The sequence below is a fragment of the Nicotiana tabacum genome, chromosome 17 (genome assembly GCF_000715075.1).
Source record: "Nicotiana tabacum cultivar K326 chromosome 17, ASM71507v2, whole genome shotgun sequence".
Classification (NCBI taxonomy): domain Eukaryota; kingdom Viridiplantae; phylum Streptophyta; class Magnoliopsida; order Solanales; family Solanaceae; genus Nicotiana; species Nicotiana tabacum.
This window is the reverse complement of record NC_134096.1, coordinates 72012870-72026612: the sequence shown is the minus strand read 5'-3', so window position 1 is coordinate 72026612 and position 13743 is coordinate 72012870. Positions and strand designations below refer to the sequence as shown.

Below are 13743 nucleotides of genomic sequence, written 5' to 3'. Positions count from 1 at the left end.
TCGCGTTCGCGAAGCACACTCAGCTTCTGCTCCCAAATCTTCTATGCGAATGCGAGAGCAGGCTCGCCAACGTGATGTTTTACCAGGCTGTCCCATCGCGAATGTAGCCAACACCTTCGCGAACGCGAAGGCCAAGTCCCCCAGGCCCTACTTCTTCATCGCGAACGCGTAACTTTGTTGTCCATACCTCGTGAAATCGAGACCACCATCGTGAACACGAAATACAAACTCCCAGCAACCACATTTCCTTTTTCGCGAATGCGTGCATCCCTTCACGTTCGCGAAGAACAACACCAAACACCAGCAACAATAACAATAACAAAACATGGAGAAATGATCTGAAACCATCCCTAAACACACCCGAGCCTCCCGGGACCCCCGTCCAATCATACCAACAAGTCCCAATACCTCATCCAAACTTATCCAAAGGCTCGAAACCCCATGAATAATATCAAAAGTATGAATCGACGATCAAAACCTCCTTTTAACTTTTAAATTATTCAAACTTAATACTTAAACATTTCGGAATGACACCAAATTTTACGCACAAGTCAGAAATCACAATACGAACCTATTCCAAGGCTCAGAATCCCAAACGGATATCGATAAATCCAAAATCCACTTGAAATCAAACTTAGAAAATTCTAAAATCTTCAAGATGCCAACTTTGCACAGTAAGCGCTGATACTCCTTGGACCATCTGATACTCAATCTGAACATACGCCCAAGTTCGAAGTCATCATACGAACCTATTGGAACCTTCAAATCCCGATTCCAAGGTCATTTACTCAAACATCAAACCTTGGTCAACTCTTCTAACTTAAAACTTCTGAATAGAGAATTATTCTTCCAAATCAACTCTGAACTCCTCGAAAATCGAAACCAAGCACACGTGCAAGTCATAATACATAAGGTGAAGCTACTCAATACCTCAAACCGTCGAACGATATGCTAGAGCTCAAAACGATCGGTCGACTTATTATAATGTGAGTACACTCTTTCCAATCATAGCCCACATTAACATCGTATACAATCCAACAATTACTTTTGTCATGATCTTTGTTAGAAGACAACTTTAGTAAAAATATTTTCTTTACTCACCTTAATCCTTTGCTTTTGAATACCTTTATCTGCTTCAATCCAATGGGTTCAACTTACCAAATAAATCTTTTTACATAGTTAATTTAAGAATCAATTGTAAATATCTTAAAATTTCCAACTTTAGAAACCCTAGATTTCATATTTCTCAATTTCTAAGGTCCGCAGTTAATCTAAGTTTTTGTAGTAGTTTCTAGGAACGAATATAAAACGTAAACCTCTCTAACAATTGTGGTTGAGAGCGGTTACGAAATTTACCTTGAGTCACGAAAACCTGGGTTAGGAGAGAGATCTAGTTCTTGAATTCTTATTGAGAATTTAGCGATTTCGAGGTTGAATATTGTTAGAATTGACGTTTGGAAGTAGTATTCTAGCGTTAATCGCATTGAGAACTCACCTTAGGTAGTATGAGAACCCTTGGATGACTTAGGATGAGAGGAGAGGTTTAATTTTTGAAAAATGAAGTTATTTTCACTCTCCCTATCCCTTTTATCATAATTTTACGCCTTAGGCGCTACAACCAGCGTCCAGCGGTCCCTACAGCGCCCAAATAAAAGTTTCTGCTAGTTTTGACATTATGACGGGCGCCCAAACCCGCGGTCCATCTTTCTAGCAGGACATTCTTCAATAAAACGTCCATAATTTTTTTTATAGAAATATCAAAATAACAAACGGTTTGAAATGATAGAAACTAGACTTCAAAGGCTTTCTTTTGATATATAGTTCAAATCTCAATTCATTATATATTGATAAATATGCTCATTGAAACTTAGGTTATGTGTGGCTAAGATCAGTTTCACCCCTTAAACAACTCCAATGTATTCCAAATTACTTATCCCTCCTTATATCCATCCAGCCAACCTTCTAAATATAAGATTTATGTATTTTATACCTTTATAACTCTTCAATCACCTTTGTGTCCAACTATGAGCTTGATTGAGAATATAATAATTAGCGGAAAAAATTAGGAGCTTTACATTTGTTGTTTTAGTTTCAGAAAAATCACAATTTATCATCCTATTAGAATACTCTTTGATTATCCAAGTTTTATTTTCACATCCTGAATTAATGTGATTGATTAACTCTTAAATTTGTCAAATTAATACTCAATACACTAAAAGTGCTAATGATTCACATAATTAAACCCAAAAAAGCCCTAAATATAGATATTAGCACTAAGTAGCTAGTAAATATATATAACAACAATATTATATATATCAAAATGATATACCGTAACTTTTATTTTCATTCTTTGTGTATATTAAAATTTTATTTTCCTTCTTTGTATATCTAAAATATGAAATTATAAATATAGTTGCTTAAAATTTATTTTGTCTCTGTATCAATGTATATCACAATGAAAATAATTGTAGTATTTGTATATCGTAGTGTATAACATATTAAATGATATGTATACCAAAATATATATTACAAGTTTATTTTTCTTCTGTCTATATCAAAATATATATATCAAAAATTTAATTTTCATTTTTGTATATCAAAAAGAATTTTTCTTTGTATATCGTAGTATATAACTCAAAATTTTCGTGAGAATATTATCTCAATTCTCAAAACTAAAGAGAAGGAACTTCGAAAACGTCCTGAGTCAACTCCTCCTTAAGAGGTCTCTACATCAGCTCTTGTGCTTGTTATTATGCCCAATACAAAAACGCTACTTCCTACTTAATTTGAAGCTTTTTCATTGAATCAAGTAATTTTATGTTAAGTCTCCGACATCGGATTAGTCGACGTTGTAAAATTCCAGCAATTTAATGGGGAATTCGTTTAAGGTCTCCAAGACCGGTTTAAGGTTTCGGTCCAAATCATTGGTGGAATCCAAACTTTCAAACTTTAATTGAACGCCTAACCAATTGTATTTATTTATTCATGAAAAAGATAGGACAGATAGAAGAAGAAATATGGGGAGAGAATAAATAGGAACGTACGTTTTTTTGGAATTTGGCTATACAATGCTAATTTTTTGGAGTTGCCTTTGTTAAATGTAATCTAAAGCCAAAAATCTACTAATTCCTATTATATGTTGTCACCCGGTGCCAATTTCTCTTCTGTATCAACTCATTTCAGCAGTTACTTTGTTCGTAGTTCTTTGTGTTCTTAAACCATCTCTTATAATTCCTAGCTATCACTTCACCTAGGTAAAACTTCTACCCTTCCAAATAATTGTTATATTTCCTCCATTTCAGGTAGAATCATAAAGTTCAACGTACGAGCAGCAGTGCATCCAATTTTCAATGTTGGGACGAACATCGCTTTTAATTTTGGTAAATTCTTTACTACATAAGATGTACTACAAGTTACAGTTTTTAAAAATTAAAAAAAAAAAAGATTAACCAAATTCTTAGTTAAAAAAAATAGTGGCTACTCAAACAGAAAAAAGCATTCTTTTTGGGAAAAGAGTAGGAAAACGAAATTGAGACTCAGCAGGCTTTACTTTCTTTCACAAAAATAGGATGATAAAATTAATGAAGAAGAAAAGGAAGAAGAGGAGATGAAAGGGTATAAAAAAGAACAGGCAAAGAGATAAGCGCCAAAAAAGAAATGGATCAATCAATCAATTACATCTCAATCCCCAACTAGTTGGGATTAGTTATATGAATTGTCTATACGCAGTCTTTCCTATTTGGGCACCAAAAAAAGGATAAAAAACAAAATTGATAGCTGACTTTTACAGGATAAATAATTTATGCTTATAGCAAACTTACACTGGACAAATTGGCTCATTGCAAAACTGTTCTTGTTCATTCTTCAAGATCAGTTTAGCACTACAAGAATCATCAGACAGCAGATGCTACTGCTTTGGATCGCTTCCTTTTCCTGTTCTTTTTCCCATGAGATTTCCCTTTCTTCTTTGAAGGCTCTACAGATGACTTCTGTTTTATGCTAACTTCTTCGTCGGAGGGGGTGTCACTCACGGAACCGTCCTCACCATCAGAACTGAGGATAAAATCCTCTACAATGTCTTCATCAAAAGCAGTCTCATCTTGCAGCTCCTTCCTTCTCTTCTTTTTCTTTTGTTTCTCCTCTGTAGACTGCTCGGCCCTGCAACATATCATATTGGAAAAATACGTTCATATATACCAACTACATAATAAAGATAGTGTTTTGACCCCTGTTTCAGGTCTAAAAGTTTCTTTTCCTCTTCAGCAGTTAGTAGGGCTAGGAAAGTGGCTAAGAAGAATGTAAACATACTTGGTATTGCCTGCAGGTAGCCAAGAAGAACTGAAGACAGCATCTCCTTTGCTATCTTTACCATCATCATCGTCGTCATCATCATCACTTTCAGTTATCTTAGTCCCAAAGACGGCTGAGTTTTGACCAACAAGTACACTGCAGATTACAAGTTCATTACTTTATGATTCACCAAAAGATAATCATCAGATACAGTTTTAACAAAAACAGAATCTTGTGAAACCTGGATTCCTTTAATGAATCGTTTCTCTGTTGTGCTCTCTGTCGGAGCATGGCGACATATTTTGATAGAGGACTCACTCCTGCATTCTTATCATCCTAAGGATGAATTTTCCAGCAAACCAAGTCAAAAAAGATGCTTAATAACTATCAGTAAAAGACTGAACATTGTGAACCTCTATGACATTGCAAGCTTAGACAATCCTTCGGGAAACTGTGATCTAAACAAGACTATAGCCTCGGGAAGCCAAAGGCACGTTTTTCCGAAAAAATGCACTTTTTGGAGATTTGAGATGTTTGGCCAAAAACCAAGAATGCTTTTGAGTAGCAGCAGTAGATTTATGGTGTGGAGAGAAGCTAAAATTTTCTGCGAAGCATAAGCAGAAAATTATCTTTTCCAAGACAAAAATATCCTTACCAAAAATTTATATTTACCAAACTACCTCGTTAATTTAACCCATGTATCTCCCAAACATAAATACAACCCTCTTTTCCTCTTCCCATTTTTGGCTTAACTATATTTATATTGATTAAAAACCTTTACAATACATATATATACATATGTGTGTGTGTGTGTGTGTGTGTGTGTGTGTGTGTGTGTGTGAAATTTTAACTAAATAAAATAAACACTTAATTAAGCATTTCATAAAAACTATTTAAAATCATTTCTTTATTTAAATAACACTAACTTCAAAATAAAGCCTAATTCGTAATTGACAGTCAAGCACTTTTTGGAAAGATAAGCCAAACACAGTCTGTTTTTCAAATACTGAAAAAACACTTCCTAAATTAATTTGCCAAACACACGTGCTTCTCTCAAAAAGTACTTCTGGAAAAAAGTAATTATAAGCAGTTTCTGGAAGCCTCGCCAAACAGGCTCAATGGATTAACTTTAGACGCCCATATCCCCATAATAACCCAACTATTCATGTCCATCAGAAGGATGCTCTGACAAGTTGTCAACAAAGCTTTCAATGTGTTCCTGACTAACAAAAGAAGATACGAAGTCTAGATTGGTTGACAAACAAAAGCAATTTGACGGAATTTTACTGGTAAACGGGCAAAGTTTATATCAGGATAAGTTAAGTTCAACATTTTGCAAGATAATAAGATGCTTCAAAGGCTACTTCCGCTAAAGCCATAAGAGAATTTCGGTGTTCAAACCTCAAGAAAAGATGCTGCCGCTGGGTCATTAGGTAGAAATGAAACTGTCGTGCGTTTCTTGTTTGTGTACTCTGAATTGGCTTCAATCTGTACCATTTTACTAATCAACTTCATGTACTTATAACACATGCTACATGCTACATGGCAGAATAAACAAATTGTGCCAGCTAACAAGTAGCCTGTAATAGAGATTAAAGAAGCCAACATGGTCTACTTGGAGAACTATATACAGTTATTAATGAAGGAGTAACATGTGACTTGAGAAAATAATACATGGTCATATCACCAATAGAACCAAGTGTCCAACAAGCGTACCTCGCGAATGATTTGCCTTGTTTCACGACGGAATCTTTCGACATTGGTGGACTTGCAGAAGTTGCGCAACCTAACAACAGGGACAAAAGACAGCTCAAAGAAAGCAACTGAGTAGCTCCAATGAGCAAGATGCTCAGCAAGCTCCTCAACCACAGATAAAACACATGCTTCCTGAAATGCTCTCGTTTTCAACGTAAGTTTGCTAACCTGATACATCAAAAATACAGATTCAGAGAGAATATGTAAGTTCTTATAAAGCAGTACACCGTTAACCTAAAGAAAATAGAGAGGCATTTGAAAAGTACCCTTAAAACAGTACGAAAATCTATGGCTTTTCCAACTCCCCCTGTTGGAGGCCTATGCAATTCTTTTATCTCCAGCATGTCTAAAAGGAGCGTGGAAACAGGAACAAAAGAATTGGTGGAGGCAGCAATTCTGTTGAGCATTTTGATGCATCGCAATCTAAGAGGAAAATAGCGAGCAGTTGGAACCAAACGTGCTGCTCCAGAAATTATTTGTGTCAGTGGATAAGCCAGGGGCCTAAAATCTGGTTCTGAACTGTAAGCACAGATAGCTGCAGTCCACAGCTCAAGACAATGTATATACTTCCACTGGTAAACCTTCAGAAATGACTCCTGAAAAGGGATTGAAAAAGAAGGAAGTATGATTAGATCCACTAGAAGGCAAACATAACCATCAAATAAAATAAAACACTGTGGTTCAAAATAATGAAGCAACATGACACTCTTTTTCTTTTTTTGATTAATCAACTTGACACTGAGCTACTTGTGTCTTGAAAATTGCAAAATAAGGCGACAAGGCATTTTCCCAAAATCAAACGCTTAAAGCAGAATATTCTACCAGAGAATCAACTCTAAAAAAAAATTTTTAAAAAAAAGGAAAAAGGAATGCTTCTTTCAAACCAAAAGATCAAATTCATCCACTACCAATACCAGACGAGTTTGGAGCCATGGTTCAGCTAATAATTAACAGGAAGAGAAAACCTCTGTATAGGACTACCTGCTAAACCGAAACAAAAAGCAGAATAAGCATACGAAACTCATTCGTAACACTATTCCAAAGATCAGCACTAATGAAATTACACAATAACACCTTGATCTTATTTCTTTTCTGTGCTTCCTTAGATGATTTGTTAACTTTCCGAGATGATTCTTCACAAAGAGTTCACAAGGGAAGAAATACGATTACCAGCCACTAAAAGGCACGGATAGTGTTCAAAAAGACACAACTAGTCATGGAAATATACTGAGGCAATTTGATAGTCTTTGAGCACATTTTTCTCATGTGAAGATGTAAGGTACAAAGCAGCTTCGCAACTTTAGACCAATATACAATGCAATCAAGTACCCATAGAAAAGGCAGTACAAAGTTATCTCTTAACCACCCAGAGAATACAGAATAAACCCACATTTTGGTTACCATAATCCAAAAAAAAAATAAAAAAAAATATACCAGCTACAAATATAAGAGTCGAAGTACCTTGGCCTTAGTATTGTGTGCTTCCTTGGATGATTGGTTAGTCTTTTGAGACGATTTCTGGTAAAGATTTGACAAGGGAAGAACAATGAGTTTGCAGCCACTAACAGGCAAGGTTAACTTTCAATAGGATACCACCATTCATGTAAAATACTAAGCAACTTGATACTCTTTGAGCGCCTTTTCTCACGTGAAAATGTGAATTCAGGCTAACTTCTATTTTGAAACTCTTAAACCAGAGTATTCTTCAGCTAAAAATTATGGAAAAACAAATTTAGCGCCCGTTTGGCCATAGATTTTGCCAAATGTTTTTTTGCAAATATATATTTGTTCATAAATTTTATCCATATTTTGGCAAATTCCCAAATCCCAAAACCAGCTCAAGGCCCAAAATATTACTATTACATTTTAAAAAAATTGCCCCAAGCTTTTATATTTTATAAAAGAGCCCACCATTTATTATTTTGTAACAATGTTGCTTCGTCTTCTCGATCATCTGATACTGTATCATGTAGTTCGTTATAATAATGATAATTTTGTACCAAATTTATTTATGTTCAGGATTATGGTTTGTGATAATGATAATGAATGTTATTGATGAAGGTATTGTTGGGTATTTGTATAGTTTTTAGAACTTGTGGGTATACGTCATGTTTCATGTTTTTTAAAAAAAAAAAAGTGAAATATGTTTTGAAAAGTGATGTCCAAACACATTTTCATCTTCAAACCAAACTTCACCTAAATCAGATTTTTCAAAACAAATTTGGGAATCTATGGCCAAACGCTAGCTTAGAAAACTGCTATACAAGATCCCCTTTTAACCCAATAAATTTATAGAATAAGCATATGTCAGTGGTTGGTAACAAAAATCCAGATAGAAGACAATTTACCAGTATCAGAAACAACAAACTGATACCTTGGTCTTAGTACCACCACTATGTGCTTCCCGTAAAATCATTGCTAATTGCCGAATGAAAACAAAGGCATGCTGGTAAGCATTGGGAAGATCCGCCCTAAGTAGTTCAACGAAACAATTACCAAGAAACTGAATATGCTGCAGCTTAGTTGCACTCATGAATTGGCAGTTCAACAAATAAGCTTTATACATTCCTCTAATGCACTCGTCAATGCAATCAGAACCAAGCTGCATACACAGGTCTCTTAGAAACAGAAAAGAGACAACTGGTAGTGCACCTCCGCCTGTACCCCAGAAATGAAGAAGAACCTGAAAAGTTAAATTCTGCTCAACTTCATTTTATTTAGAAAGAGAGAAGAATAGTTCATACAGAGAATAAAACTCTTGTGCCTCGTGTCTTCTGAAAAACAGAAAAGTCTAGAGCTTGAGTGCTTCGCAACTATTTTTAAACTTAATTTGTATGGATCATTAACTACCAGCCAACAAACTTGAATATCCCCTTCTTTTAATCTAGAGCTATGTTACTATAACAGGATGCTTATATAAGATTCTTTTGTAAGAATTTCAGGATAGATATCAACGAGCTAAATTTTGTCATGACAGTATGACATAAGCAGCCGGTGGGATTAACCGCATTTTATGTGTTTTGGATCTATTTACTTACTTTTGAATAGCATTTAAACATTCATTTTCGTAGGTTAAAGTGATCAAGGGCCAGATGCCATGTCATTCAACTGTCAAAAATCAAATTCATGTCCCTAATACCGAATATATGGGAAGGACTCCTATGAGAAAATGAAGATACTTAGCTTTTTGCAACAGCTAAAACCTTGAACACCAAAATTGACTAACCCTCCCCCTCTGCCCAAAAAAGGGGGGAAAAGGATGAAATGTACAGGTTTCTTGTAAAAAGGAGGTATATTCTTGCAGAAGAAAACTGTTGGTGTGAATTCTATTAACCATTCCTTTGGACAAGAAAGTTCACGTGAATTATAAGAGTTATATAACTCAATCCCATACCTTCATATATTTCCTTAAAAGAACTGGAAAAGCAGCCAAAAATACAGATGAGAATCTGAGTCTTCGTAATGTAAATGATATCATTTCTGTATCAGTCATCTGGTTTAGAACATGTAGAGCATTTCCGAGATATGATTTCACCAAGTGGTTGTTGCTCTTCCAACGTTTAGTATTGGATATATCCTTTATCATCTGCTTCTGCCCACCAGAAGTTGGTAATTTCAACAGGCCACGAAGAATTCCGTCCATTTCTTTTAGAACAAACAACATTATCTTGTTGAACACACTACTAGACATGGTACTCCACTTTGACTTAGCGTCTTCACCAGCATCATCACCGTAATGACAAGCTGTTCGGAAAGCTCTCATGAGAGACCTAATAGCCCCCGAACTCCTATTTTCATGAATAGAACCACACCAGGAGTCCAACATTGCACTAGTGATGACACTTGTGGATGCCTTGACCTCCTTTCCATCTGCATGAACAAGTTGTTCAGTGTCAAATTCATCACCTTCATCAGCTTCTTCTATTTCGTCGCCATCCATTTCAGTCTCGGCATCATCCTTCACAAAATTGAGATAAGATTCTACAAACCATTTCAAATACCATGAGAACAACGAGAAGGAAAGAAATAGTAAAGACTTACATCAATATCCTTGTCGTCAAATTCAAGGAGTTCCTTGTCATGCTCTTGCAAGAATTGATAAAACTCAGGATCCTACAAAAAAAATGTGGCATATATTGGTTAAGACTTAAGAACAATATCAGCACAAAAAGTTCTGGAATGGATAGTTGCAAAGTACTACTCTTGCAATGAAATACTCAAAATGTATGGCAGATTGACATGATTGCACAATGATGCAAGTAGGCCAGACATAGAAATGAGCTACAGATAATGAGCTCAAACTCCATAAGGGAATCTACCAAGGTTAAGGCATGTCTGGTTTTGATATCATTACTAATAAAAATGTGATCGTAATAGGTGCTGTTTCTTCAAAGTTCAAACCTCCCATAAGACCAATATTCTGGCGTTGGGCCGGGGAATATCTAGCAATAGTTTCCATTAAATGAATAACGGACCCAGCCACTGTAACAGAAATTGAAATAGAAAGCCTCACCGGCACCATGTTCAAGGAGCCCAAAAAAATGAAATGACCAAATCCTTTTCTATCTGTTGCAGGTTAAGGGCTCCTTACACCCCTTCTTCAAAATCCAATCCATATTTTTTAGAGAGAAATCCCTAATCATTTACACAATACCGTCCATTCTAGCTATGCTATTGTAAGAATAATTTATCTTTTATGACCGAGAAATCCATCTGGAGCCAACCTTGAGGAGTGAGGACCAATCGCAGCCTTCAAAACTCTACCCTCTCCACTTATATACCAGGCTTAGTGGACATGGCAAAGTGCTCGAACCTATGACCTAAGTCATAAGTCCCTCAACCTTTGCCACTTGAAATAAGCCCTGTTGTAAGAATAAAATACCTAGTCAATTCCACTCGTCTAACCAAAAAGTCCTTTCTTCTTCCAACTTTTACATCTTCTCATTCATTCCATGTGTGCCCTTCTTCCCCAAATTCTTCCGATTCTACCAGGGATCAGTCTTCATCATAAGCAATATAAAAAACACTTTTTTAACTAACACCCACATTTTTATCCAATAGGGTGATTACTCAACAAGCACTTATATAAATAATCATAATTAGTTTCACACTATATTTTTTTATAAGGAAAACTTCACACTAAAATCTAAACAAACCCTTAAGGATTGACATAAAAAGGGTACTTGATAGCAAATTTTAAGCCCAAGACAAGTTGAAAACACAAATAGAAATATAGAATCATAAAAAATCTATCCAAACGTTAGAATTAATGCCAACCCGTACTAAATACAGAATTAAAAGAATAAAAAACTCACCTTTTCTTGGAGTCTTTTCAACTGCTCCACATGTGACATCACATTTTGCTTCGTAGATGATTTAGGCATCACTTCATCTGTATTTTCTTCAACCCCAGAGGATTTTTTGCTCAATTTTTTTGATGCTGACATACCCCACACAAAAAAAAGAAGTTAACAAAATGGAACATTGATGTAAAACAGAAAAAACGTGTTGAAAGAATGAGTAAAGAATCACCTTTGTTCTTCGTTCCCATTGATTAAAATTTGTAAGCTTTTTTTTTCTGCTTTGCTCCGGGGTTTAGTGTTCTGAAGGGTTTAGCTCAACCGATAAAGCTGCTGTAGAAGAAGAAACTCGGACTGGGCTGATTGGACCAAAGATGATTAGACTATATTATAGTTGGGTACGAAATATTGAGCCCAATGGGTTTCTTAGATCCATAATAATTGGGAATTTTACAAAAATAGCCAGTCTGGTCACTATTTACTCCTCAAAAAATCCTATTCGGGCGGATTCTTCCCAACTAACGAAGAGATCTTGACGGAATCTCCACATATAAAATTGAGTATAGTTTTGCAAAGAAATAGCTTTCTAGCTAGTAAATACTGATTATACACTGTTACACGTATATTATATGTGAAATATATAATTATTTATACATTATAGGGAAAATGTCCAAATATACCCCTCTGCTTTGGTATATTATTCACATGTACCCTCCGTTATATTATAGGGTCACATCCACCCTCACTGTTACCCAACTTTATAAAAATACCCCTCATTAAACGGAAAGCCATCAGATATTAGAGATTACCCATTTTTAAAGTAAAAAAGTTTCAACCCATCGATCCATAACCCGTTTAACCAAATAAACTCATGGGATCCCTTGTATTTACTGCAATTCTTAGATCTGCACCGTGTGTGCTCTACGAGAGAGTAAAAAATCCGTCACTCATCAAGTGGGTTCCTCAAAATCAATTGATAGCTCAATAAATTTTCTTTCCATCTCATCTTCTCTCTAGTTTGCTTCCTAAGTTGAGTACGATTAGGTTGTCAAATATTGTAAAATAGTTGTTCATCACAAAGAAGGTGCCGTTGTGGTTTGGTTGCCAACCACTTTATTTCCAGCACTCCTTCTAAGCCGGGAAGGAGATTTTGTAAATGTCCTAGGCCAATTGTATGTCACTTCATTTATAAAGCTGATATTTTTTTCACTTGTTAATTGTACTGATTTTTTCACTCTTATTAAACTTAATTTTTTTGGTATTCCTTTAATGTTACTAACAGTAAGTTGTTTGGACTGTGGTCGACAGTTTATTTTACGTGGGGCTAATGGGAAGACGAAGTATACCCGAATAAAGATTTAATTTTAATAAGAGATTTAAAGTTGTCGTTGGATGCCCTTAAAACTGAACGAGACAATTTGAAGGAAAAAGTTGCTGCATTAGAGGCTATTAACATGTTGGAGATGAACAAAGCTATAACATTTGAAGAGAAGTTGACGAAGATTAGTGTATACGGTCGAAATAGATTTCGGTCTCCGTACGTTTGATCGAGTTCGAATGGTAAGCGATCGAAGTGAGACTTCGAGACGAGTTCCTAGGAGAGTACAAACAAGTTTCAAGCTCCAAGACCGATCGAGGAATCGGCTCGGTATCATTATCGAGCCCATGACCAAATCAAACCTCAAGGCAACGTGAAGGTTTTCGGAGATGCACAGACCGATTGACACTCACCCCGAATGTCGAACTCGAACCAAGGCCGAGGGCTCAACCCAATACCGAGCTCGAGCCAGTATCGAACTCGCAGACAAGAGCCGTTGCAACCGCACTAGGGGAGAGAATCTTGGCGGGAATCGAGGAAGAGACAATTCATCATGGATTCTCTACTATATATTTTTTATTATAAATAAAGTAAGATTCTTCTACTATAAAGGGGGAATCCTTGTAAGCACATGACAGGGGGACACATTGTTAGAAAAGACTACTTCTATTTATTGAAGAATAAATTTCTTGAGCTTGTTTTACTCAGCATACTCACTCTTCTTGTTCAATAATTTATATCCCATTTTTATAGCCAAGGATCTAAACATTTCCACTTCTACGTACGATTTATGTCAAGCTATATCACATATCCTTAGAACTACTTAAAAATTCAACTATATCCGACTTTTCGGGTAAACAGTTTGGCGCCCACCGTGGGGCTAAGGATAACAGTGCTTGTCATCAGTTTACAACTCCAAATCAGCAATGGCAAACCCTCTATTCATGGCTTTACCTATCGACCACGAAGTCGGCCTTCAGGATGAAACCAACAACTTGATACCCAGGTCCGGAAGGCCACTTAACGATGTCACTAAAGCTCGAGTCGAAGTATTTGAAATCCGAGTCGAAGTACCACTAG

At 35.9% G+C, this 13743-nt stretch overlaps 1 protein-coding gene across 3 annotated transcripts; it reads right to left on the bottom strand.

Annotated features, from left to right (window-relative positions):
• Positions 1–3640: 3640 nt before the first annotated feature.
• Positions 3641–11725, bottom strand: LOC107772222 (nucleolar complex-associated protein 2). Of its 3 annotated transcripts, XM_016591712.2 has the most exons (12): positions 11578–11725; positions 11361–11485; positions 10087–10158; positions 9440–10003; positions 8420–8728; positions 7507–7563; positions 6312–6641; positions 6007–6213; positions 5692–5778; positions 4532–4626; positions 4309–4446; positions 3641–4158 (listed from the first exon to the last, which is right to left on the bottom strand). In XM_016591712.2, the coding sequence occupies exons 1-12, from the start codon at positions 11594–11596 to the stop codon at positions 3894–3896; spliced, it is 2268 nt and encodes a 755-aa protein (XP_016447198.1). In that variant the 5' UTR covers positions 11597–11725; the 3' UTR covers positions 3641–3893. The 3 variants fall into 3 exon arrangements, with proteins under 3 accessions (XP_016447198.1, XP_016447200.1, XP_016447201.1); XM_016591714.2 differs by lacking the exon at positions 5692–5778; XM_016591715.2 differs by lacking the exons at positions 11361–11485; positions 11578–11725 and having other exon boundaries at positions 9440–9915.
• Between the last annotated feature and the right edge of the window lie 2018 nt (positions 11726–13743).